Genomic DNA, 25,638 nt, shown 5'->3' on the forward strand with positions numbered 1-25,638 from the left:
CTCATTGCAGGTTCGACTTCCCAGGCTCAAGTGATCTCCCACCTCAGCCTCCAGAGTAGCTGGGATTACAGGCATGCACCACCACACCTGGCTTATTTTTTGTATTTTTGTATTTTAGTTGCCCAGGCTGGTCTCACAAAAGTTTCTTTCTGACAATCATGGAGATACTGTTTTTAGTCTCACTCTGTCATCCAGGCTGGAGTGCAGTGGCGTGATTTCGGCTCACTGCAAGCCTCCCAGGTTCAAGCGATTCTCCTGCCTCAGCCTCCCGAGTATTTGGGATTGCAGGCGTGCACCACCACGCCTGGCTAATTTTTGTATTTTAGTACAGATGGGGTTTCACCATGTTGGCCAGGCTGGTCTTGAACTCCTGAGCTCAGGCAATTCACCTACCTTGGCCTCCCAAAGTGTTGGGATTACAGGCGTGAGCCACCGCGCTCGGCTGGAGATATTCTTTAGCCATACAATGTTCATATTGACTATAATGAGTTTATAGTTACAATTTGCATAAAAGCAGGATTTTCCATCATTTCCATTCCACTTGTGCCTGCTGCCTCCAGAGAGAGGTACAGCGTTGAGGCCTGGCTTCTTCCTTCCCTTAGGAGAGTGTGGTGGAACTGAAGACGTGCAGGAAGGACAGTATGCTCACTCACCATCATGCTCTCTCTATTCTGTGCTTGAGAAGGATCTGGAGGACCAGTCAGGGAGTTTTGCTGCTCATCATGGAGGAAGGTTTAAAATGTTCTTGTGGCAGACTGTGGGTTTAGAGCGGGAGGGACAGTTGTTCCAATCTTTAGCTCTGGGACGGAATCAAAGAGGCATCTCTCTAATCGGCTGGGGCTCTTGAGGATTGCTGCTAGGGATCCTATAAACCAAAAAGATCAAACCAGAATTCTTTAATTCCTTGGAATGCTGCAGATCCCAGCCACTCCTTGGGGAAATATTTTTAGCTTATTCGGGAGGTAGGTGAGCCAACAGCCTTTACACTCCTCACACTTACTGTCTAGAGTATTTTCCCTTTCCATGTCAAGCCTGTTTTGATTTTTATCAGCTGATCTCTTCAAAGCCACTTGAGTTGGAAGCTATGTAACTCCCTTTTTTCTTTCTCCTTTTTTTTTGGTTTTTTTTTTTTTGAAACTCTCCCAAATACTTTCTGAAACATTCACCCATTCCTTTGTGATTCCTTAAGTGTGGACTACTAAGAGGTAAAATGACGGTATTGAATATGCAGCTAGTATAATAATGGTCTTTTTTACAGAGTGGAGACCCTAGCCATAAAGAGTTGACAATACTTTCCTAAGTTGGTATGGTGAATCAGCCATAGAGGTAGAAGGATAAATTGGGGATTTCTGAATATGGAGCTGCAAAGTCCTTGGATCGGGATATGAATCTGTCAGTTTGGAACTGGGTAATTTCCACTGACTAAGGGAGCTTGGGATGAAAATATAATCAGAAACAACACAACTAAACTTAATTGAAGGAAATGTAAAACCCTGCATTAGGGCTGGGTGTGGTGGCTCAGGCCTGTAATCCCAGCACTCTGGGAGGCCAAGGCGGGTAGATCACCTGAGGTCAGGAGTTTGAGACTAGCCTGGCCAACATGGAGAAACCAAATCTCTACTAAAAATACAAAAATTAGCTGGGTGTGGTGGCGTGTGCCTGTAATCCCAGCCACTTGAGAGGCTGAGGTAGGAGAATCACTTGAACCTGGGAGGCAGAGGTTGCAGTGAGCTGAGATCATGCCACTGCACTCTATCCTGGGCGACAGAGCAAGACTCCATTTCTAAATAAATAAATAAATATTGTAGGTGCTATTATGGGCAAAACTAGGAACAGATTTTGAAGCATCTAAGGCAAAACTTTTTCTTTCTTTTTTTTGAAACGGAATCTCACTCTATTGCCCAGGCTGGAGTGCAGTGGCACGATCTCAGCTCACTACAACCTCCATCTCTTGGGTTCAAGCAATTCACCTGTCTCTGCCTCCCGAGTAGCTGGGACGACAGTTGCACGCCACTACGCCTGGCTAATTTTTGTATTTTTAGTAGAGATGGGGTTTCACCATGTTGGTCAGGCTGGTCTCAAACTCCTGACCTCAGGTGATCCACCTGCCTTGGCCTCCCAAAGTACTGGGATTACAGGCATGAGCCACCACGCCCAGCTGGCAAAACTTTTTAATGAGTGAAAATGTTCGACAATAGAATAAGCTGACTCAAAATGGAGAGCTCATCATTAGATGGGTATAAACAAAGTGGAAAGACAGCCTGTTTAATGATGTGAAAGGGAGATTGGGTAATATAGCTTCCACGGTTCTTTCAGATTCACATTTCTGTTATTTTAGATTTCTGTTTTTCAGACCATTGTGTATATACTCCTGAGATTTGTGGTAACACACGAGGGGATATATAAAGCCACAGACAAACCCAGGGCTTTTTCCTGGGTCATCAATTTTACTAGCAGATTCCAGAAGACTGCCAGGCTGGGTGGCTCATGCCCCTAATCCCAGCACTTTGAGAGGCTGAGGCAGGTGGTTCACGAGGTCAAGAGATTGCGACCATCCTGGCCAACATGGTGAAACCCCATCTCTACTAAAAGTACAAAAATTAGCTGGATGTGGTGGTGGTGTACCTGTAGTCCCAGCTACTCGGGAGGCTGAGGCAGGAGAATCGCTTGAACCTGGGAGGTGGAGGTTGTAGTGAGCCGAGATCGCGCCATTGCACTCCAGCCTGGCAAAAGAGTGAGACTCTGTCTCAAAAAGAAAAAAAAAATTTCAAGAAGACTTTTTTTTTTTTTTTTTTTTTTGAGACGGAGTCTCGCTTTGTCACCCAGGCTGGAGTGCAGTGGCACGATCTCGGCTCACTGCAAGCTCTACCTCCCGGGTTCACGCCATTCTCCTGCCTCAGCCTCCCGAGTAGCTGGGACTACAGGCGCCCGCCACTACGCCTGGCTAATTTTTTGTATTTTTGGTAGAGAAGGGGTTTCACCATGTTAGCCAAGATGGTCTCCATCTCCTGACCTCGTGATCTGCCCGTCTCGGCCTCCCAAAGTGCTGGGATTATAGGCGTGAGCCATCACGCCCGGCTAAGAAGACATTTTTATATTAAAAGAAACACAGACCGGGTGCGGTGGCTCACGCCTGTAATCCCAGCACACTTTGTGAGGCTGAGGTGGGTGGATCACAAGGTTAGGAGTTTGAGACCAGCCTGACCAACATGGTGAAACCCTGTCTCTACTAAAAATACAAAAATTAGCTGGGCGTGGTGCCAGGCACCTATAATCCCAGGTACTCAGGAGGCTGAAGCAGGATAATCACTTGAACCTGGGAGGCGGAGGTTGCAGTGAGCTGAGATTGTGCCACCCACCTTGGCCTCCCAAAGTGCTGGGATTAGAGGCATGTGCCACCACACCTGGTGGGCAAAACTTTTTAACGAGTGCACTCCAGCCTGGGTGACAGAGCAAAACTCTGTCTCACAAAAAAAAAAAAAAAAAGAAAAGAAATAAAAAAGAAATACAAATACATTTTGAAGAAAAAATTTAAATGTGCAAGAGTAAGGGCCAGGTGGGAGGCCAAGGCGGGTGGATCACGAGGTCAGGAGATCGTGACCATCCTGGCTAACACGGTGAAACTCCATCTCTATTAAAAATACAAAAAATTAGCTGGGCGTGGTGGCGAGCGCCTGTAGTCCCAGCTACTCGTCGGGAGGCTGAGGGAGGAGAATGGTGTGAACCCGAGAGGTGGAGGTTGCAGTGAGCTGAGATCGCGCCACACTGCACTCCAGCCTGGGTGACAGAGCGAGACTCTGTCTCAAAAAAAAAAAAAAAGAAAAGAAAAGAAAAGAAAAAAAGTGCAAGAGTAGAGGACTTAAAGAAATGTTCACGCCTTTCGGCTCTCTGACCATGGCGGTTGGCAAGAACAAGTGCCTTACGAAAGGCGGCAAAACGGGAGCCAAGAAGAAAGTGGTTGATCCATTTTCTAAGAAAGATTGGTATGATGTGAAAGCACCTGCTATGTTCAATATAAGAAATACTGGAAAGACGCTCGTCACCAGGACCCAAGGAACCAAAATTGCATCTGATGGTCTCAAGGGTCGTGTGTTTGAAGTGAGTCTTGCTGATTTGCAGAATGATGAAGTTGCATTTAGAATATTCAAGCTGATGGCCGGGCGCGGTGGCGCAAGCCTGTAATCCCAGCACTTTGGGAGGCCGAGACGGGGAGATCAAGACCATCCTGGCTAACATGGTGAAACCCCGTCTCTACTAAAAAATACAAAAAAAAAAAACTAGCCGGGCGAGGTAGCGGGCGCCTGTAGTCCCAGCTACTCCGGAGGCTGAGGCAGGAGAATGGCATAAACCCGGGAGGCGGAGCTTGCAGTGAGCCGAGATCGCGCCACTGCACTCCAGCCTGGGCGACAGAGCAAGACTCCGTCTCAAAAAAAAAAAAAAAAAAAGAAAATTCAAGCTGATTACTGAAGATGTTCAGGGCAAAAACTGCCTGACTAACTTCCATGGCATGGATCTTACACGTGACAAAATGTATTCCATGGTCAAAAAGTGGCAGACAATGATTGAAGCTCATGTTGACGTCAAGACTACCAATGGTTACTTGCTTCGTCTGTTCTGTGTTGGTTTTATAAAAAACGCAACAATCAGATACGGAAGACCTCTTATGCTTAGCACCAACAGGTCCGCCAAATCCAGAAGAAGATGATGGAAATCATGACCCGAGAGGTGCAAATGACTTGAAAGAAGTGGTCAATAAATTGATTCCAGACAGCATTGGAAAAGACATAGAAAAGGCTTGCCAATCTATTTATCCTCTCCATGATGTCTTCGTTAGAAAAGTAAAAATGCTGAAGAAGCCCAAGTTTGAATTGGGAAAGCTCATGGAGCTTCATGGTGAAGGCAGGAGTTCTGGAAAAGCCACTGGGGACGAGACAGGTGCTAAAGTTGAACGAGCTGATGGATATGAACCACCAGTCCAAGAATCTGTTTAAAGTTCAGACTTCAATTAGTGTCAAATAAAAAGTGCTATTTGTGGGAAAGAAAAAAAAAAAAAGAAATGTTCACTTGGCTGGGCGTGGTGGCTCATGCCTGTAATCCCACCACTTTGGAAGGTCAAGGTAGGCAGATCACCCGAGAGCAGGAGTTTAAGACCAGCCTGGCCAACATGTTGAAACCCTATCTCTGCAAAAATACAATAATTAGCCAGGCATGATGGCAGGTGACCATAATCCTAGCTACTCGAGAGGTTGAGGCGGGAGAATTGCTTGAACCTGGGAGGCGGAGGTTGTAGTGAGTCGAGATCGCGCCACTGCACTCTAGCCTGGGTGACAGAGCAAGACTGTGTCTCGAAAAAACAAAGAAAAGTAAAAAAGAAATGTTCACTCGCAGTACTCCTAGTATATACTTGCTTTCTCGGGTATCAGGGGTATGTTCATGGAAATGTTTGAGACCCTCTGCCCTAGTGATCACACTACTCAGGAGCAGAAGTAAGGCCAGGGATGATCCTGGAATCCTGACACACATGAAATGAAAAGTCAGGGAAGACCCCACTTGAAATAGTAACTTGGATAGGCTCTTGGCTTAGAAAGGGCATCTACTGAAATGGTACCTAGGCTATGGGAAGGATTCAGGCAGAGAGCCCCTTAGGGACAATGCCTTTTTACAGTAGGGACCAGAGGAGAGTTTTCATAATATCCACTCTTGGCTTGACTATGTTTTCTTTTTTTCCCCTAGAAACTGGTCCACAATGTGCATAACCACATCACCAATGACAAGAGATTCAATGGGTCTGAAAGGTATGGTCCCCTTGAGGAAAAAGAATGAGAAGGTACTTTGCTGAGGACAGGGAAGTAGAGGGGGATGCTCCAATACAGCAATGAGACTCAGGCTTTGATCTCACCATACCTTCTTAGGCCATGGAGGGATTTGCCACAAAGTTGATTAGTGCCGGGTACCTCTGTTTGTCTGGCTCTTACAAAGCGGACAACCTTATTCATTCTCTTCTCTTTGTGGCAGCATCAAGTCCTCTTGGAATATTTCAGTAGTGAAGTTTCTTCTGGAAAAGCTCAAGCAAGAGCTGGTGACCAGTCCCCACAATTACACTGATAAGGAGCTAAAAGGTGAGAAAAACTGGTTTAACTCCTATGCCATCCTTTCTCCCCCTCTCCTCCCACTCCTCTTTCTTGGTCAGAGGAGAAGAGGAATAATAGAGATGATTTAGGTGGTTTTGAAAATAGTGGATTTGAAACTTTTTTTGGCTATTCTCACCTAAAATATATTCATAGAATTATCTCAAATTGCCTGTTTATTTCCCTCTCAGTCTGAAACGAAAATGAGAGAAGGAAAGGTCTAGAACACCATCATGTATTCTGTTTATGCAGGTCTTGAATCTAAGATATTATAAGAAGGAGGAATCTAAGGTGTTATGAGGAGGTGTTATGTTCAGAAGCCAGGCCTGCCCCTTGGTCCCTAAATATTATTTCCCAGACTTTCTCTTTCCTTGCTCTCTTTTGTTATTTGTAGCTAACACTGAAGTATTACGAAAGCTTCTGCTGAAAAAGTACTGGTAGGGCCAGGTACCGTGGCTCATCCCTGTAATCCTAGCACTTTGGGGGACCAAGGCAGGAGGATTGCTTCAGCCCAGGAGTTCGAGACTAGCATGGGCAACATGGTGAAACCCCATCTTTACCAAAAACAAACAAACAAAAATAAAAATCAACTGGGCGGGGTGGCATGCATGACATAGTTCCAGCTACTTGGGAGGCTGAGGCAGGAGGATTGCTTGAGCCTGTGAGGTGGAGGTTGCAGTGAGCCAAGATTGTACCACTGAACTCCAGTGTGGGCAAACCTTGTTTCAAAAAAAAAGAAAAAATACTTGTAATCTTATATCAAGAGTGGCAATAGGGGTAGATTGTTGTTGTTTTTTAATTTTTTTTAAAAATAGAGACTGAGTCTTACTATGTTGCCCAGGCTGGTCTCAAACTCCTGGGCTCAAGCAATCCTCCTGCCTCAGCAGGAGGCCTCCCAAAATGTTGGGATTACAGGTGTGAGCCACCACACCCAAGAAGAGGTAGGTTTTATTTGGTGGAGGGAGCTGGGAGACACAGGAGCAAGTGGAGTTGTCTTTTTCCAGTGGGAGATATTTGGGAGGAGTTAATGTTGGAGATGGAGGTGGGCAAAGAAAGCTAAACCAATTAGCCGGCCACGGTGTGTGCACCTGTAGTCCCAGCTGCTCAGGAGGCTGAGGCTGGAGGATCACTTAAGCCCAGAAGTTTGAGGCTGCAGTGAGCTATGACCATGCCACTGCCCCCAAGCCTGGGTGACAAAGCGAGACCCTGTCTCGTAACAAAATCATAAGTAAATAAAAAGAAACCTAAACCAAAGAGGAGTGAATAGATGCTAATGTCTATGCCAAGAAAGCCCAGCATCTAGGCCAAGTGCGGTTGCTCACGCCTGTAATCCCAGCACTTTGGGAGGCCGAGGCAGGTAGATCACCTGAGGTCAGGAGTTCGAGACCACCCTGACCAACTTGGAGAAACCCCGTCTCTACTAAAAAGAGCCGGGTGTGGTGGCACATGCCTGTAATCCCAGCCACTCGGGAGACTGAGGCAGGAGAATGGCTTGAACCCAGGAGACAGAGGTTGTGGTGAGCCGAGATTGTGCCACTGCACTCCAGCCTGGGCAACAAGAGCAAAACTGTGTCTCAAAAAAAAAAAAAAAAAGCCCATCATCTTAAGTAGTGATCCCCAACCTCCCATTCATTAGTGTTAGGGCAGAAAAACGGGCTGAGGACCACTACTCTAGAGGACCCTCCTTCTTGCTCCCTTCCTTCCCTCCCCCTCAGGAGCCTGTGTGGCCTACTTCCTTACTAAGAGGCGTGAGTATCGCAACTCCCTGAATCCCTTTAAAGGCCTGAAGGAAAAAGAGGAGAAGAAACTTCGAAGTCGCCGATATCGGGTAGGTTTCTAGGCCTTTCTTTCAAGAAACTAAACTCTAGCCGGGCGCGGTGGCTCACGCCTGTAATCCCAGCACTTTGGGAGGCCGAGGCGGGCGGATCACAAGGTCAGGAGATCGAGACCACGGTGAAACCCCGTCTCTACTAAAAATACAAAAAATTAGCCGGGCGCGGTTGTGGGCGCCTGTAGTCCCAGCTACTCGGGAGGCTGAGGCAGGAGAATGGCGTGAACCCGAGAGGCGGAGCTTGCAGTGAGCCGAGATCGCGCCACTGCACTCCAGCCTGGGCGACAGAGCGAGACTCCGTCTCAAAAAAAAAAAAAAAAAAAAAGAAACTAAACTCTAAACCCTTCCCTGAGTGGGAAGGGCCAGAGGACATGGCATCTGAGAATAGGGTTGAGAGCCAGGAATGTAGGAAGATAGAGAATAACAGTGAGCCAGTGCTAAGATCTGACTTGGGAACTGGGTTCACTTAGGCACAGATTTTACACAGCCTTTCCCACCAAACCTCTTCCCCAAATCTAATCCATAGAATGTTTACCTTCCTAATCTATCTCCTGGGTTCCTGCCTTAGCTTTTTGCCAACCGATCCAGTATCATGAGGCATTTTGGACCTGAGGACCAACGTCTGTGGAAGGATGTGACAGAGGAGCTGATGTCAGACGAAGAGGACAGTCTTAATGAGCCAGGTGTGTGGGTGGCCCGCCCTCCCCGTTTCCGGGCCCAGCGCCTCACAGAGCTCTGCTACCACCTGGATGCTAACTCTAAGCATGGCACCAAAGCCAACCGTGTGTATGGGCCTCCCTCAGACAGACTGCCTTCTGCTGAAGCCCAGCTCCTTCCACCAGAACTTTACAATCCTAATTTCCAAGAAGAGGAAGATGAGGGAGGGGATGAGAATGCACCTGTCTCCCCATCTTTTGACCAACCCCACAAAACCTGCTGTCCTGACTTGAACTCATTCATTGAAATCAAGGTGGAAAAGGATGAATAAAATCTACAGCCAAGAATAACTCTGGCTTCCGCCATGCCCCATGTCTCAGAAATAGGTGGCCATGGGGCTTCACAAAATAATGAGATGCTCTGTGCAGTCTGAGAAAGCACATTTGCCTCTTTTTTTTTTTTTTTTTTTTTTTTAAACACAGTCTCTACTGGAAGTGGAAGCAGAACACTCTGGTGGGATAAAAACTTACCTAGAAGGGGAGAAACTCCCTCCTGTGTGAACAGTAAACCAGAAAATGTTTATTCCTCAGCATAAACAGTGTCTCAGAGAAGCCTGGGATGAGAAAAGGAGGAGGATGGGTCCAAGAAACATGAGGCCTTCTTGACATATGCCCCGTCTCTGAGTTGTTTCTGCCCCTGCCCAGTTCCACCCAAAGCTCTGAGGAAGCAGCCCAGGTTGCACCTTTTGCTTCCCCATGACTACTGGTCTTGCTCTGCAGTGGAAACTGAACAGGACCAGTCCAGGTTAATACCGCCACCTGGTGGGCAGTTTCAGTCATGAGCTTGAGTCTTCTGACCAGAGGAACACAAGTTCTCACTATTGGGGAACTGGGATCCTGATATAATAGCTATTGCTTATTGAATTACATGAGAAAAATTTTACTATTCCTATCTTGCAGATGAGGAAATTAGGCTTAAAGAGTTCCCATGTCGGCCGGGCGCGGTGGCTCAAGCCTGTAGTCCCAGCACTTTGGGAGGCCGAGACGGGTGGATCACAAGGTCAGGAGATCGAGACCGTCCTGGCTAACACGGTGAAACCCCGTCTCTACTAAAAAAATACAAAAAAACTAGCCGGGCAAGGTGGCGGGCGCCTGTAGTCCCAGCTGCTCGGGAGGCTGAGGCAGGAGAATGGCGTGAACCCGGGAGGCGGAGCTTGCAGTGAGCCGAGATCCCGCCACTGCACTCCAGCCTGGGCAACAGAGCAAGACTCCATCTCGGAAAAAAAAAAAAAAAAGAGTTCCCATGTCTCACTGGCAGCCTCTCTCCCACTATGTGACCAAGCAAAATACACAGCTTTGCAGCTATTTCTTGGTCCTGTTAGCCAAGCTGTATTTTGAAGAAGGGGTGTGCATTTTGGATGGATTGAAAAGCAAAAATGCCTTTATATTTATTCATTCTTACAACAAATATTGATTGCTTTACTAGGTGTCAGGTACTGTGCTATGGATATATTGTTGATAAGGTTGGACGCTGTACAGAGATTTTTTTTAGTCTAGTCAGGAAGCCAGGCAGTGGAGTAGGCAATGAAATGAACTGTGATAAGGGTGACCATGGTGGAGTGGAGTGCACTATAGCAATATACAGCAGGGGTAGCTAACCGACTCTTGCAGTGTGGAAAGGCGGCTTCTGAGAGGGTGTAATGTCTAAACTGGGAAGAGTTAATCAGGAGAAGGAAAGGGGAGGCTAAGAGAGTGTTCCAAACAGGGAACAGCAGGTACAAAAGTCCAGGGGCAAGAGAGAGTACAGACAAGGTCCAGTTCTACTGTAGACTGGTTTGGGGAAGGGATAATGCTAGAGGAGAGGCTGGAGAATGAGACCTCATAATACAGAGTACAGACTTCAGCCCAAGGGCAGTGAGAAATCGTTGAAAGTTTTTTTTAGCAGGGAAATAAAACGACAGGTTTTGCCTACAGGAAGTCCCCAACTCACTGGTTTGACTTAGGATGGTTTGACTTAGGATTTTTCAACTTTACAATGGTGCAAAATGATTCGGTATGCTCCTCACCTTATGATGCAGTTACATCAGATAAACCCATTTTAAGCTGAAAATATCGTAAGTTGAAGAAGCACTTCTGCCTTATGATATTTTCAATTTATAATGGATGGGTTTATCCAGACATAACTCCATTGTAAGTTGAAAAGCCTCTGTACTGAAAAATCACTTGACCTCAGGGTATAAGATGGATTGCAGGGAGCAAGCCTTGACCAGGAGACTTTTGCATTGGTTTAGGAGAGGAAAGATGGTGACTTGACATATATAGTGGTGATGAGGGGAGGACAGATTTGGAAGATGGTTAGGAAGCAGAATTAATAGAACTTGGTGATTGATAGGACTTGGTTGGATTTGAGGTTCAGGGAGAAGGAGGACATAGGGTTGATGCTCAGATTTCTAGTTTAAGCAGCTAACAGGATTGTGCCATTTACTCAGAGAATGCTAGAGGAGCCAGTTTCATGAGGCAGAGAAGATATCAGTTTAGGATATTGGGTGCTTCTGAGACAGCCATGTGGAGATGCTAGTAGTTAGTTGAGTTTTTAAGTCCAAGAAAGACTGGGCTGGAAATATGGATTAGGGAGTCACCTGTGTATACAGATTATAATTAAAGTATTGGGGATGAAGAGGGCCTTTGGAGATCCCAGCTCCAGTTCAGACTCTGGAGAGGCCACCTGAGGTCATGAGCACTATTGGAGCATGCCCTATTAGCATATGCATCTTCTACTTCTTCCCCTTCACTCATCTCTGCTTCCAGTTATCCCTTGAAAACACAGGCTATTCATCCCAATTGTGCCCAAGTTACCACCACCTCTTGCATGGGCCTCCTTTAATGGCTTCTCAGCATTTCATAAGATTTCCTCTCCCATCCTCACCCCAAAGGATCAAAGCTTCCAAATCTTAGTATTTGGAAGTTGTGTGGATATTTTGGATTCAATTGGAAGGAAGAATCAAGGTTCTCCTTCCCCATCTGGACACAGGAAAGGAGGGAACACATTATGGTTAATTCTGAAGATGTTGCTCACAGCAGGTTTCAGATGCAATCTGATAGCTCCCCTCTGTTCCTAGTGCTTTCAGTCCTCCCTGCTTCCAGTCTGGTAGGAAACTCTCCTCAGGATCAGAGAAAAGCTGTGGCCTTGACCAGGGAAACAGAGAGGCTGATTCTCAGGGGAGATGAGGTCAGGGAGACAATGCAACTAGGACAAAGAAGCCAAATAGTTTGGCACAAATTAATTTCCCAAAAGATATTAACCTCCTTTCTTTCCACATTCCCTAAGGCTACACTAAGATTATAAAAGGTGTTCAAAATGTTGAGATGAAAATAATATGCACAACTTGTTTGCATATAATTTTCATACTCGTTTACTATCTAAATACAAAGCAGTCATTTTCCTTCTCCATTCTACTTCCTCCGCCCCTTGCCTCTGATGTTCTAGTCTGGGCAAAATTAATTGGCTGTTTTTTTAAAAAATTTTTTGAGACGGAATCTCCCTCTGTCACCCAGGCTGGAGTGCAGTGGCGCAATCTCGGCTTTTTGCAACCTCCGCCTCCCGGGTTCAAGCGATTCTTCTGCCTCAGCCTCCCGAGTAGCTGGGACTACAGGTGTGTGCCACCACGCCAGCTAATTTTTGTATTCTTAGTAGAGACGGGCTTTCACCATACTGGCCAGGCTGTTTGCAAACTCCCGACCTCATGATCCATCCGCCTCGGCCTTCCAAAGTGGTGGGATTACAGGCGTGAGCCACCGCGCCCCGCCGCTTCAGTCAGGGTTTCTTTTCCTTATTCTTGATCCTTCTAAAATAGTCAGTATCAGTCTCTTTTCCATCCTGTTCCTTTTCATTTGCAAATCCTCTACATGGCATTTCTTTTCTTCCTCTTAATACTTACTCCGTATCACCAGTCTTCTGTCGACCAAAACCAACGGGGGAAGGTATTCATTGGCCCTAAAACCAGGCCTTCAATCTCCATAATCACCTGAAATGTTTGCTAAAAATCTCATTTCCCAACACCAGGGGGTGTCTGTCTATCCCTCTAACTGTCCTACCCTTAAGGTAGAGATTAGTCCCAAACCTTTTCCTCACTCTTTTTCACTGCTTCTACACACACACTAGATCTCTTTCCCTCCCTCTCAAGGGAGAGATTAGTCCCATTTTCCTCACTCCTTTTCACTGCTTTTACAGACACAAAATTTCTCCACCATCACAAAACTTTTGGGTCCAGAAGGTGGTGCCTTTTAATTGCAGTTTATCTGTTTGTCTCTCATTCTATCCGGTCAAGCTTGTCCTTTCCTTTGCGCACCCTTCGGTCTCTGCATCGTCCACACTCCTCTTTGCTCCCCAGCTCTCCCTTTCTTTCGCTACCTGTCTTCCACCTTTCTCTGTGGGCTTCGTCGCTTTTCAGGACTGTCTTTGCGTACACGTCTCTGAACCTCTTTATGCATTTGTCTTCTTTCTCTCTGTCTTCCTCTTTATGGCTCTCTCCTTGTCTCACCATTTCTGTACCAGTCTCTCTCCATCTCTCCCACAGTCCCCACGCTGGGAACAAAGTCACGGTGCTAGCGCAGAACATGCCTCCTGTCGTCGGGTCCCAAGCCGCGACACATTCCACCATGCCCCTCCGCGCATTCCAACTGCAGACAAAGAGTCCCCGTCCCCTACCTCCACACTCTTTCCTGTTTCAATTCTTGAGTGATGTAGGGGCAGCTGCCCCAACTGCCCCTGCCCGCCTCTCATGTACAGTCCGCGGGCCTCCACATCCAGGGCAGTTAGCGCCAGCGCCCTCTCTGCACGCACACCAGCTATTCCTGCGCGGACACCCCCGGCCCTCTCACACACACCGCGCTCCGCCCTCCTAGGAAAGTAGATCCGGCCAAGCAGACAAAAGTTTGGGAGAGAAGTTCGGTCCGTGGCTAGCGTGAGAGCGAGGGGGGCGGGGGCCGGGGAGAGTGGGGCAGTCGGGCGAGTAGACGCGTGAACAGATAGACCTGTGGACGGGACAGCCGCGGCCAGAGGCCCTGCTAGCCCCGCTCAGCCCCAGATGCGCGAGGGGACGCAGCCCCTCCCGCTGGGGGATGCTGTGGGATTCCTGGCGCCGGGCATCCAGGCCGCCGGCTAAGCCCCTGTGCTTCCCCTGTGCCCCTGGGGAACCAGAGTCCGGCTGCAGGGAAAGAGAACCGGCCGCCCGAGACGCCACAGGGTGCCAGGCGGGAAGGGGGCGAGAGGCCCCAGACCCAAGGGCATGGAGCGGTTAGGAGAGAAAGCCAGTCGCCTGCTGGAGAAGTTCGGCCGCAGAAAGGGTGAATCTAGCCGGTCTGGGTCTGACGGGACCCCCGGGCCAGGCAAGGGGCGCCTAAGTGGGTTGGGGGGACCTAGGAAGTCAGGGCCCCGAGGAGCTACTGGGGGACCTGGGGATGAGCCGTTAGAGCCGGCCCGGGAGCAAGGTTCCCTGGACGCTGAGCGGAATCAGCGCGGCTCCTTTGAGGCACCGCGCTACGAAGGCTCCTTTCCCGGGGGGCCGCCGCCCACCCGGGCCTTGCCTCTACCTCAGTCGTTGCCCCCCGATTTTCGGCTGGAGGCCACGGCCCCGGCCCTCAGCCCCCGCTCCAGCTTCGCCAGTAGCTCGGCCAGCGACGCTAGCAAGCCGTCCAGCCCCCGGGGCAGCCTGCTGCTGGACGGGGCGGGGGCTGGCGGAGCTGGAGGTAGCCGGCCTTGTAGCAATCGCACCAGCGGCATCAGCATGGGCTACGACCAGCGCCACGGGAGCCCCTTGCCAGCGGGGCCGTGCCTGTTTGGCCCACCGCTGGCCGCAGCACCGGCAGGCTATTCTCCCGGAGGGGTCCCGTCCGCCTATCCGGAGCTCCATGCCGCCCTGGACCGATTGTACGCTCAGCGGCCCGCGGGGTTCGGCTGCCAGGAAAGCCGCCACTCGTATCCCCCGGCCCTGGGCAGCCCTGGAGCTCTAGCCGGGGCCGGAGTGGGAGCGGCGGGGCCTTTGGAGAGACGGGGGGCACAACCCGGACGACACTCTGTGACCGGCTACGGGGACTGCGCCGTGGGCGCCCGGTACCAGGACGAGCTAACAGCGTTGCTTCGCCTGACCGTGGGCACCGGTGGGCGAGAAGCTGGCGCCCGCGGAGAACCCTCGGGGATTGAGCCGTCGGGTCTGGAGGAGCCGCCAGGTCCTTTCGTTCCGGAGGCCGCCCGGGCCAGGATGCGGGAGTCGGAGGCCAGGGAGGACTACTTCGGTGAGTGAGAGAAGTGGTTAGGGACGGGAAGGGACCCGTCACGGCATTCGGTTCTCCACTGCCCCGACGGCCCAAAGTGCCGGCGCCCCGGGGTCTGAAGTGAAGACGCGGGACTAGGAAAGAAACAAGAGGGATGGATGGGGGCGGCCCCAGAGCACTGTCCCCTTCCTGCTAGTTTTCAAATGAACCAGAGCTCCTTATTTCTGCTAAATTCAACCCTCCTGGTATCGCGTGAGTCCGTTTCTCAAGCATTTGAACCTCGGTTTTTCGCGGCAGGAGGCCTCGTAGGTAAAGGACCAAGTGGGGCAGTGAGGGCGCATCCCCCCCAACCTGCTCCCCCCTTCACGGCGGTGCCCCTGGAGGTTTGTGCGCGCCGCGCCCCCACCCGGACCCAGGCTCCGCCCGCAGGAATTCGGAGAATGCGCGGGTGGGGGGGCTGGGCAGGCTGGCCGCGTGCGTGCCGACTCCTGCCCGGGCGCTCCAGGTGCCCACAGGCGGGGCGGCCGCCGCCGCGGGGCGGAGGGGTGGGGTTCGGGGATGGGGGGGCGCTCCCTAGCACACACAAGAGTAGTGGCGGCTGTCGGGGAAATGGAGCCTGGGAGGCGGGATGGAGCGTCCTGGGACCTAACTGCTGTCCCTCCCCAGTCCTGTTGGCTAGGTGCGTGCGTGGGCATTTAATCAGAGACCCAGTAGTACCAGCCTCTATTTTCCCCATCCTCCGGAAGTCAGGGCAAAAGCGATGACTGCTGGGACACCATTACCTCTGGATGGATAACGACCCTGTGTTATTGCCAGAAATAACCTGATCTTGAATTCTGGTTATAACCTCTCAGAATTCAGGCTAGAAGTAGCGCCTTACTTCCTGACACTGTTAAGGAAACCTGGTCGCTGTCTCCCTCCCCTACTCTGTTCAAAAAGTATTGATTGATTATATGTCTCAGCTATGAGGAACATTAGGGTCTTGAAAGATCTTTTAGTCAGAATTCACAGGCACTACTACACACCTAAAAAACTTCGAATATGATTGTGATTGGAAAGAAGTGGCAGGCTTACCCCCTAAGGGCTGTGGGCCTCTTTCACTTTTCCAAGCATCTCTTCTCACCACTCGTGCCCCACTCCTGGACCCCATGCTGTAGAACTCTATGGCTAGAAAAGTGAATAGGAAGAGGAACGCGGCCAGGGAGGGATGGTTGGGTAGGAGGTTCAGAGGTAGCAGGGCGGCAGGCTACAAGGGCGCTGCATAACTCAACCCCCAACCTCCACCCCCATTCTTTTCCCCACTTCCAAATCCACCGAGAGGAAAGCCCAGAGGAGATGATGCCAAACCGCTTTGATCAAGGAAGACTGAATGACAGGGCCCATTTAGCAGTTTCGTTTTGAGGCCCAGGAGAGGTGGCTAGTAAAGAAGTCTTTTTGGCTGAACCATCAGAGCCAAAAGGAAGAAAGGAACTCAGAGAAACTGCAATAAAAGAGCAGGAAGAACATAGGTGTAGATATGCTGGGTTAGATGAGGTAAGGCCAACATGCCTGAGCAGTTTCATTTGCTCTTCCCATAATGTCCAAGGTTTCCTAAAGAACAGCTCTGACGGGACCCCCTGGCATGGCAATATTGGGGCAGATCTTCACTTCCATGAGGAAGCCACATTTTGAATTCAGAGATGGGGGCCCCGTCTCCCTGGGAGTGAGATTGCCTCCTTTGACAACCCCTACATACCCCTTGTGCCGCCAGCCCCAGCTTGACTGTACCCTCCTCCTGCCCCTAGTAGGGGCCCTCTTCCTTGGCTTCAGCCTTGCCCAGCTGCCAGAGGGTGGGAGCAGGACAGGTCTGGGCCCATCAGTTGCTGCAGCTGCTGCACAGGCTCCCAAGCCCCTGGGCAAAGACTGGGATGGGCCCCAACAGGCAGGGAGTGTGGCAGCCTGCCGAAGGGGAGAGGTGGGGCGGGCCCGTTGGGATCTGCTCCCCAAAGACAGGCCCTAGCCCTCACTCATGGGCCTGGAATTGGGGAGTGGAGGGAGGGAAGAACATACCCAGGAAAGGCGAGTCCCAGAGCCAGGTGTATGTATCTTAGCGGGGGACTTTGGAGAATAGCAAGCAGTTCAGTTCTGTGTTCTTCCCAAGATAGAAGGTGACTAGGAGGCATCAGGGGCTCTGCTACTCTCCCTGCTTTCCTGTTCAACCCTGGTTCCTGGAACACACCCTACATTCTCAGCAGTCACCTCCCCACAGGAGTCATGCTCACATGGTCCCCTCTGCACAGAGCCCTCTGCTGAGCCAGATCCTTTTCTCCATCCTTGGAAGTCTGCAGCAGAGAGAAATCATTCTATAACTGAACAGCTCGTTTGACTGATGGGAAACTGAAGTCCCAGAGAGGCTTTCTGGGCCTAGCCTGCTTTCTCTAGAAAGTTTTTTCAAGTCTGCTGCTGAGCACCTGTGGACCGGCATCTTTGGCCATTCATCCTACACACTGCAACAGAGATCATACCTTGCCTGTATAATCTTTTCTCCCCAACAGAAACTAAGCATCTGAATGCCAGGGACCATATCTCTGACCTTCTCCAGGTTTCCTCAGGTAGTGGTGCTGTGTTAAGCACAAAATAGATGCTCAGAAAATATCTGTTGAGTAATTAAACAAGAATGGATCTGCTCAACCAAGATCTTGCTACATGTCATTACTTCTTATCTTCTCTTCTCAGAAGGGAGCCCATCAAAGGGAGACTGTGACCCCTGGCACATCAGGAAAGGGCAGTCAGGAAAGCTTGGGAATCCCTGGTTTTGACCTGGGGGAGTAGAGTGTGACACTCTTTTCTCTTCTCAGGCACCTGTATCAAGTGCAACAAAGGCATCTATGGGCAGAGCAATGCTTGCCAGGCCCTGGACAGCCTCTACCACACCCAGTGCTTTGTCTGCTGCTCTTGTGGTGAGTGTAGCCCCAACACTCAAGCACTCCCCTCCCCTGCCCACATACACACAAGTGCTATAGGGAACAGGAGGAGAGCTTTTGCCTCTTCATTTGCTCACAGAGCAGCTGTTGGATCCCCACCAAGTGTCTGGAGGTCCGCAGCTGCTCCGCCTCTCTTGCTTCCTTGTCTGCCCTCTACTTGGCTCTCCCTTCCCCTGGTGGGTCTCCTTTCTGGAGTCCCTCCTTCCTTCCTTACCTCTGTTTCTCCTTCTCATGCCTCCTTGCTTGCCCATCCTGGACTCGCCTGGCCCTCCAGCTTCTCGGTGGGGCTTGGTCTTGGGCAGCCAAGTTGCCTGGGGCGACAGTGAAAGATTGGAATGTGGGGAGGGTGGGGGCAGGCTGGGGGAGTGGGGAGCTGCTGGGGGCGGAGAGGGGGGTTTTCTCTTGGCTGGTCAGAGTTCAGCCACCTCACTAGAGTGCAGGCCACCGGGCCATGCCAAGCTGATGACATCACGCTCCAGGAATGCCTGCCACTGTTAGCTCAGGAGGCCCACTTGGAAAGGGGGGATGCTCCCAGCGGCCTTAACTGCCCCCCTCCCCTCCCTCATTACCCCCTCCTCCCTGCTTACCCATTCTGATTCCTTTGCTAAACCTTTAATCTCCTATCTCTGCCTGTCTGACTTCAGCACTCAGCTTTTCTCACTCCCCCAGTTTCTGCCTGGTTCTCTTTAGGCTCATCTGTCTGTCTATCCTTCTGTTTACAGGGCCTCTTCTGGCTATATCTCTTTCCCTCTCTTTCCTCCCCTGTGTCTCATGAGCTTCTAAGTCAGCTTTCCTAACCCACTGGACGGAATTGGAAGTGGGGATTTTGAGGGGAAGAAGGCAAAGGTGGGAAAATTGCTCATGCTCCACCTGTTCTCACTCCTCCCCTATCCCTGATAATGTAGACACCTGGGAGCAGTTCCTGGGGGTTGGTCACATGGGGAATGGTCCTGCCTTGTCTGCTAGAAGAAGATCCTGGGTTGTCTCTTACCCTAGAGACTCTGGGTCCCTCTAAGCTTAGGGAAGCAGCCTTAAACAAACAGGAAAGGGGACCTGCTTTGCTTCCAAACAAAGCACTTTGTCCTGCAGTAACTCCAGTCCTGACCTCCATAGAGTCTGTCCCTGGAAGGAGACAGATAGGCCTTTGAGAGCAGGATAGACATGCTCAGGTGAAGAGGCTTCTAGGTTGAAGGGTCCCAGAGGGCAAGGCCTGTAACAATGTGATTCTCTCTATGCAAATCATATAGTACCTTATTAAGAGCTCATGTATTCCAGCATGTAGTTGGCTTTACTCTCCCAGGTGGCTTCCTATGCACTGGAGAGGAAGGCAGTTTGTTTAGGGGAGGGCCCTAGAAAACTGTTAAGGAGGCAGGAGCTGGAGGAGCAGCAAGCAGAAGAGAGGGGAAGTTGGCTGGAATGAAGCCAAAGCAAATTGGAATTGCATCAGATGGAATTTTTGTGTGGGGAAGAAGGACAGACAGCAGTTAGGAGGAAAAGTACAAAGTCCAGGTTTAAATATATTATGCAGCACTGGGGAGCAGTGACCCCAGAAGTCTTGCACCTGGGCTGTGGGATAGGTTCCAGCCCCTTTTCTGCTGTTTCTAGGGCGAACTTTGCGTTGCAAGGCTTTCTACAGTGTCAACGGCTCTGTGTACTGTGAGGAAGATTATCTGGTGAGTAAGGGTCACCTGGACCTGGAATTGGTTTCCATACTGACCCCCTTCTTGGTGGCCCATTGGAGTACCACCCATCATTCTCAGTTTGATAACAGCCTCCCTTTGTCTTGTCTTTTACTTTAGTTTTCAGGGTTTCAGGAGGCAGCTGAGAAATGCTGTGTCTGTGGTCACTTGATTTTGGAGAAGGTAAGTAAAGTGCCTTCAGCTGAGAACTCTCACTGTGAGGCTGAGGAGTGGAATCAGGGACTAAATGGATACTGAGAGAAGGTTGGGGGAAGAAGCCTGTCACCAGATGAATCACTTTCATCCCATTCCTCCCCAGAGCAGCTGTTTACAGTGGCTTCCCTCTGCCTATGGAATCAAGTCTGGGCTCAAAAGCCTGTCAACCCAGGCTTCTGTAACCTGGCCCCTTCCTGATTCTGCAGGCACAGCCAGGCCTTCCAGCCTGAGCTAGGAGTGTGGGGTCCTGAGTCTTTTTATTTATTTATTTATTTATTTATTTATTTGAGACAGAGTCTCGCTCTGACATAGTGGCATGATCTTGGCTCACTGCAACCTCTGCCTCCCAGGTTCAAGTGATTCTAGTGCCTCAGCCTCCCAAGCTAGGACTACAGGCGTGCGCCACCATGCGTGGCTGATTTTTGTATGTTTAGTAGAGACGAGTTTTGCCATGTTGGCCAGGCTGGTCTCGAATTCCTGGCCTCAAGTGATCCTCCTGCCTCAGCCTCCCAAAGTGCTAGATTACACGCATGAGCCACCGTGCCCAGCCTGGGGTCCTGAGTCTTAATCCCCTTTCTGCTACTGGTTAGAATCACTTGGGACTCAGTTTTATTTTCTATAAAAAGGAGAGATAGGATTAAATCAGTGATTATCAATCATGGTAGCCTAGCAGATCAGCTGGGAAGAACTAAAAAAAAAACCAAAAAACAAAAAAAAAGTGTTTGGATCCCATCACCAGAGATTGTGATAATAGGCCTGGAGGAGGGCCAAAGCGTTGATGTTTTTTAAAAGCTCCCTAGATGATCCTGATATGCAGCCAGAGTTAAACACTACTGGCCTGAATGCTCTCTCAGGCATTTTTCAGGGTTACTGCCTCCATTTTAAGACTTCTTCCCCCACATTACATAGCATTGTTTCTAGGAGTATAGCAGCGGGTTGGATGAGGTTAATGGGAGTAATAGGGAGCATAATGGGCAGCTGGAGAACTGAGACTGGAGGGAGACTGATTCTTTTGCTACCCCATGAGCCAGATCCTACAAGCAATGGGGAAGTCCTATCACCCAGGCTGTTTCCGATGCATTGTTTGCAACAAGTGCCTGGATGGCATCCCCTTCACAGTGGACTTCTCCAACCAAGTATACTGTGTCACCGACTATCACAAGTGAGTCCACCCCTTGGGAAGCAGTGTGGAACTGGGTCCAGGGGTTCCCCAACCTCAGCTCATCTCTTCCCTCTGTCTTTCAGAAATTATGCTCCTAAGTGTGCAGCCTGTGGCCAACCCATCCTCCCCTCTGAGGTCAGTATGTCTGGGTTCTCCTTCAGGGCAGCCAGTGCCACTGCCTCTGGCGTAGGGTTAGGGACATGCTGCCTGGCCTCCTGCCGGAAGCGGTAGTACCAAGGAATGTACTCTGTGAAGATTCCCGTGTGACTCTGCCTCTTGGGGTCACCACCCTGACCCTAACATCCGGGCCTGGACATGTCTGAAAGCCTAACTGGGCCCAGGCTCTATCTCTTCTATCCCAGTCCAGAGGAGGAGACTTTCTTTGAGGTTGAGGTCACCAGACTGCAGATGTAGGGGCTGGAAAAAGGTGGGAAGAATCCTCAGCACTGGTAGGAATGGGTCAGAAATGATTTAAGCTGTGTGTAGAGGATGTACCTACGGAGAGAAGCCAGATCTTATTGGATTCCCTTGTTCCCAGCCTAGCCTACTTTATTTATGCCTCCTGTCCCTTTCCTTCCCCCACAACTGGGAGACGCAGGTAAGGCCAGGGCTCTTGTACAGAGGGAGTGTGCTACATGGGGGCAGCCCAGTGAAGGAGATAAGGAGAGTTCTGGTAGGATTTGCAGAGGCATCTTAAAACTACAGGTGATTGCAGAGAGACTCTGGGGCCATTTGTATGATCTTCCCATGGGGTGGGAAGGGTTATATATGAGGGAGGTGGAGGTGAAGCAACATGCTGCTCTCATCTCCATGGGCGTCTGCATGTTTCAGGGCTGTGAGGACATCGTGAGAGTGATATCCATGGACCGAGATTATCACTTTGAGTGCTACCACTGTGAGGTGAGTGTTGGGGTTCAGCGGTGCTGGAGAAGAAGTGGAAATGGGAAGAGGGTAGGAGTCAAGTCCTGCAACAACCAGACATCTATGGGAGAGGTGTAGGACATGGGAAACCAGAAAGATACTGTGACCTATCTTCAGCCTTTTTTTTTGTCCCCTCCAGCCACTTTCTCTGGTCCAAGTTGCTTAGTCCTTTCTGAATCTGACTCTCCCAGAGTCAGGACTTTCTAAGAGTAGCGAGTCTGGTCAAACTGCTGTAAAGACAGACTTGTGTCATTATTTCTGCTGCAGCAGCGACACCTGGTGTCCAGCTGAGGTATTAATATTTTTTCAGATTGCTCTTCCATCCTGCCCTTCCCACCCCATCCCTTTCTTCCAGTTATTAGGAGTCAGGTGTTGAGCAGGGCAGACTCCTAAGATGCCCTCAGTATCCAAGGTGCCTGGGCTGAGGTGAACTAGGTGCCTTCTTCCCTAGGACTGCCGGATGCAGCTGAGTGATGAGGAAGGCTGCTGCTGTTTCCCTCTGGATGGGCACTTGCTTTGCCATGGCTGCCACATGCAGCGGCTCAATGCCCGACAAGCCCCTGCCAACTATATCTGAGCTGCAATCACTGCTGCTGCTGTCACCACCACTGACAAACTGCTCTGGCCAGTGGGCTCCTCTGAGGCCAGCCAAGGCAAATAATGCACTCTACAGGCCTGGCAAAAGAGTCCTCTGTGGAGGACCCCAAGGACTGGAGACCCAAAGATCATGACATTCCAAATGGATTGTGGAAGAGAAACCTTATATTTACCAGGGTGGGGGTGACTGGCCTTTTTCCCATGTGTGCATCCTGAGCTTAGGCACACACAGGAGGGTTCCAGTACTTTCTGAACATCTGATTCTGTATCTTCAGTATATATATTTTGTTTGTTTTAGAGATGGGATCTCACCATGTTGCCCAGGCTAGTCTTGAACTCCTGGGCTCAAGTGATCCTCCCACCTTGGCCTCCCAAAGTGCTGGGATTACAGGCATAAGCCACTGTGTCTGGCCTAGTATATGATTGTGCATGAGTCACATAATGTTCTGGTCCCGGATTCCAAGAGTAGAGGACCTAGCTTTAAATCAACTAGTTTCAGCTAAACTAGCTAGAACCAAATCAAAGTGTAATTCTCCCTCCAGCTCCCCCAAACCCCAGAGTTTTGGGGTTGTGGTTGATGCAGGATGGGATCCCCCTGAGAGGCAGCAAGTCTAGGGTGGTGAGTTCCTGCTAGGCAACCAAATTTAAGCTCCTCACTTTTTTTGTGACACATGGTGTCAGATATGGGGTCCCCCACCTATATCTGGATGAAGAAGTAGAAACTCTGGACCTCATTAATGAGTTATTTATTGGCCTTCTTCTAAGGACTAGGAGAGCTCCTCATCTGTCTGCTGAGAATGGGGACCAGCTCTGAGTGGGGTTGCTGCCTATATTCCCTGTTTCTCAGGGACTCACGTGGGTCTGGGGAGGCTAGGTAGGTGCTTGTACGTGGTTGCTCTTCTCCTTGGCTATGGTAGGTAATAAGCAGGTCTGTGTGGGTGTGGAGCTTGTTGTGAGGATGTCTAGGAAGCTTCAGCTTAGCTACACTCCCAAGTTTAGGTGCACTGAGCCATACAGCCCAGCGTATGCATGTGTGGTTTTGTTCATGTGCGCGCGCGCGTGTGCGCGCGCACACACACACACACACACTCTCTGTCTTACTCTCTTCTCAGGTCACTTGTACACTTGGTTTCCTAGTAGAATCTCACTTGCCACCTCTCAGAGGGGTCCTGGATTGCATCCATCACAATCCCAAAACTACAGTTGGGGGGAACTGGAGGGAGCAAAACACTGATTTGGTACTAGTCAGTTTGCCTGAAACTAGTTCACCTAAAGCTAGATTTCTTAAAACCAATTTACTGAAAACTTGTTTGCTTAAAGTTAATGACTTAATGACTAATTTGCCAAAAGCTTAATTCGTATTTTGGTGTGTTTATATCCATTTAGGTGTCCTATACTTTTTTGTCTTGCTTTGGATATTTCAAGGATTTATATCTATTCATCCAAGAGTACTTCTGACTTATTATCAGCAACATAAATTTATCAAATTTGCAGCACTTTGTAAATGATGAGATTGCTTCCTACCTTTATGGATGTCTTTTTCTATGTTATCTACCTTTCAAAAACTTTTTTAAAAAGTTTAAAGTTTCTAGCAATAAATACAATTGGTACAGGCATTTTGTGTATCATTTTTTTTGTTTCTTAATCCAATATTCCTTTACAAATTAAATGCCTTGAAAAATGTAATGGAGTTCAATGTGATTTTGATGCTTTGGTCTAACTTCTACATTCCTACTGTTAAAAGGCCAGTATATCTTAAACAAATGAATAGGCATGAGGCATATTCAGTTGACTTACAATGAAAAGTTATACAGACAACAGTAATAACTAAGAGGGTGAATCTGCTAAACCCTTTTGAAATGCTGCAGATTTGATAAATATTTATTTTAGACTAATTGGTTTTAGGGGAATTGGTTTTAGGCAAATTAATCTAGTAATCTTTGATCTTTAGTCCTCATTTTCTATCACTCAGTGAGTTTCATACTGGAAATGATGACTCCTGACAACAGAAATTCCACATTTGGGGGCTATTCTAAGATGACTATGCCAGCCAACCTGGGAAATACATAGAGGAGATCTCTGAGTGAGAGGGAAAGAGTTCAGATTTATACAACTGAGTGCCAGAGGGGAAAATGCACCTTGTTGAAGTGAGAAATGTTCTGAAACTGAATTACTTCTTGTACAGCTGAGATCGCTTCTTCTGTACTATTGTTAAATAAGTGAATACAAAGGCCCTGTGATGGGAAATCCAGACAAGCTTGTGTAACTTTACATCCATCCCCTCAGGTTTTTTGTTTTTTGTTTTTTGTTTCTTTTCTTTTTTACAGAATCTCGTTTTGTCGCCCAGGCTGAAGTGCAATAGTGCAGTGGTGCGATCTCAGCTCACCGCAACCTCTGCCTCCTGGGTTCAAGTGATTCTCCTGCCTCAGCCTCCTGAGTAGATGGGATTATAGGCAGGCGCCACCACACCCGGCTAATTTTTGTATTTTTAGTAGAGACAGGGTTTTGCCATGTTGGCCAGGGTGATCTCAAACTCCTGAGCTCAGATGATCCGCCTGCCTCAGCCTCCCAAAGTGCTGGGATTACAGTCGTGAGCCACTGAGCCCCACCTCTTTTTTTTTTTTTAAGTTGGGAGTCTTGGCCAGGCGCAGTGGCTCACCCCTATAATCCCAGCACTTTGGGAGGCTGAGGTGGGAGGATCATGAGGTCAGGAGATCAGGACCATCCTGGCCAACATAGTAAAACCCCGTCTCTACCAAAAATAAAGTTAGCCAGGCATGGTGGCGTATGCCTGTAGTCCCAGCTACTCGGGAGGCTGAGGCAGGAGAATCACTTAAACCCGGGAGGTGGAGATTGCAGTGAGCCATTGCGCCACTGCACTCCAGCCTAGGCAACAGAGCAAGGTTACATCTCAAAAAAAACTGGGCATGGTGGCTCACGCCTGTAATCCCAGCACTTTGGGAGGCGAGGCGGGTAGATCACGAGGTCAGGAGATCAAGACTATCCTGGCAAACACGGTGAAACCCCGTCTCTACTAAAAATACAAAAAATTAGCTGGGCGTGGTGGCGGGCGCCTGTAGTCCCAGCTACGCAGGAGGCCGAGGCAGGAGAATGGCGTGAACCCGGGATGCGGAGGTTGCAGTGAGCCGAGATTGTGCCACTGCTCTCCAGCCTGGGTGACAAAGTAAGGCTCCGTCTCAAAGGAAAAAGAA

At 49.5% G+C, this 25,638-nt stretch overlaps 3 protein-coding genes, 1 long non-coding RNA gene and 1 pseudogene across 13 annotated transcripts in view; 4 read left to right on the forward strand and 1 right to left on the reverse strand.

The window, feature by feature from the left end:
• The window catches only part of C7H14orf93 (chromosome 7 C14orf93 homolog), a 25,571-nt gene extending 16,286 nt beyond the window's left edge, over positions 1-9,285 (forward strand). For all 5 annotated transcript variants that reach the window (XM_011772335.3, XM_011772331.3, XM_011772334.3 and 2 more), the window contains exons 4-7: positions 5,734-5,795; positions 6,016-6,119; positions 7,844-7,956; positions 8,528-9,285. In XM_011772335.3, coding sequence (XP_011770637.1) covers positions 5,734-5,795; positions 6,016-6,119; positions 7,844-7,956; positions 8,528-8,947 — 699 coding nt within the window. In that variant the 3' untranslated portion in view covers positions 8,948-9,285. The remainder of the gene's footprint in view (positions 1-5,733; positions 5,796-6,015; positions 6,120-7,843; positions 7,957-8,527) is intronic.
• Positions 1-18,221, reverse strand: part of LOC139364340 (uncharacterized) — a 19,600-nt gene extending 1,379 nt beyond the window's left edge. Inside the window, exons 1-4 of one of the 5 annotated variants that reach the window (XR_011626012.1) lie at positions 18,066-18,221; positions 8,495-8,581; positions 5,905-6,112; positions 654-865 (exon numbers count right to left, since the gene is read on the reverse strand). This is a non-coding gene — a long non-coding RNA (uncharacterized lncRNA). Of the gene's footprint in view, positions 1-653; positions 866-5,904; positions 6,113-8,494; positions 8,582-16,937; positions 17,072-17,149; positions 17,210-18,065 lie in introns of those variants that run through there. The other 4 variants (XR_011626014.1, XR_011626013.1, XR_011626011.1 and 1 more) reach the window with 4 other exon arrangements.
• LOC139364339 (small ribosomal subunit protein eS1-like) lies at positions 3,812-4,411 on the forward strand. Its single transcript, XM_071100454.1, has one exon. The coding sequence runs from the start codon at positions 3,868-3,870 to the stop codon at positions 4,180-4,182; it is 315 nt and encodes a 104-aa protein (XP_070956555.1). The 5' UTR covers positions 3,812-3,867; the 3' UTR covers positions 4,183-4,411.
• On the forward strand, positions 4,421-5,053 carry LOC105499621 (small ribosomal subunit protein eS1 pseudogene; annotated as a pseudogene).
• LOC105499618 (ajuba LIM protein) lies at positions 13,583-24,042 on the forward strand. Of its 2 annotated transcripts, XM_011772329.3 has the most exons (8): positions 13,583-14,909; positions 17,726-17,827; positions 19,457-19,524; positions 19,651-19,713; positions 20,778-20,908; positions 20,992-21,043; positions 21,740-21,808; positions 22,281-24,042. In XM_011772329.3, the coding sequence occupies exons 1-8, from the start codon at positions 13,904-13,906 to the stop codon at positions 22,404-22,406; spliced, it is 1,617 nt and encodes a 538-aa protein (XP_011770631.1). In that variant the 5' UTR covers positions 13,583-13,903; the 3' UTR covers positions 22,407-24,042. The 2 variants fall into 2 exon arrangements, with proteins under 2 accessions (XP_011770631.1, XP_011770632.1); XM_011772330.3 differs by lacking the exons at positions 13,583-14,909; positions 17,726-17,827 and adding an exon at positions 18,402-18,697.
• Positions 24,043-25,638: the final 1,596 nt, after the last annotated feature.

Source organism: Macaca nemestrina, chromosome 7 (assembly GCF_043159975.1).
Source record: "Macaca nemestrina isolate mMacNem1 chromosome 7, mMacNem.hap1, whole genome shotgun sequence".
Classification (NCBI taxonomy): Eukaryota; Metazoa; Chordata; class Mammalia; order Primates; family Cercopithecidae; genus Macaca; species Macaca nemestrina.

Bases quoted from the DNA above. Each gene is read 5' to 3' on its own strand.
- LOC105499618 (XM_011772329.3), top strand. From the start codon at position 13,904: ATGGAGCGGTTAGGAGAGAAAGCCAGTCGCCTGCTGGAGAAGTTCGGC. The intron at 14,910-17,725 runs GTGAGTGAGAGA...TTCTCTTCTCAG, and splicing joins GGCCAGGGAGGACTACTTCG to GCACCTGTATCAAGTGCAAC. The intron at 17,828-19,456 runs GTGAGTGTAGCC...TGCTGTTTCTAG, and splicing joins CTTTGTCTGCTGCTCTTGTG to GGCGAACTTTGCGTTGCAAG.
- LOC139364339 (XM_071100454.1), top strand. From the start codon at position 3,868: ATGTTCACGCCTTTCGGCTCTCTGACCATGGCGGTTGGCAAGAACAAG.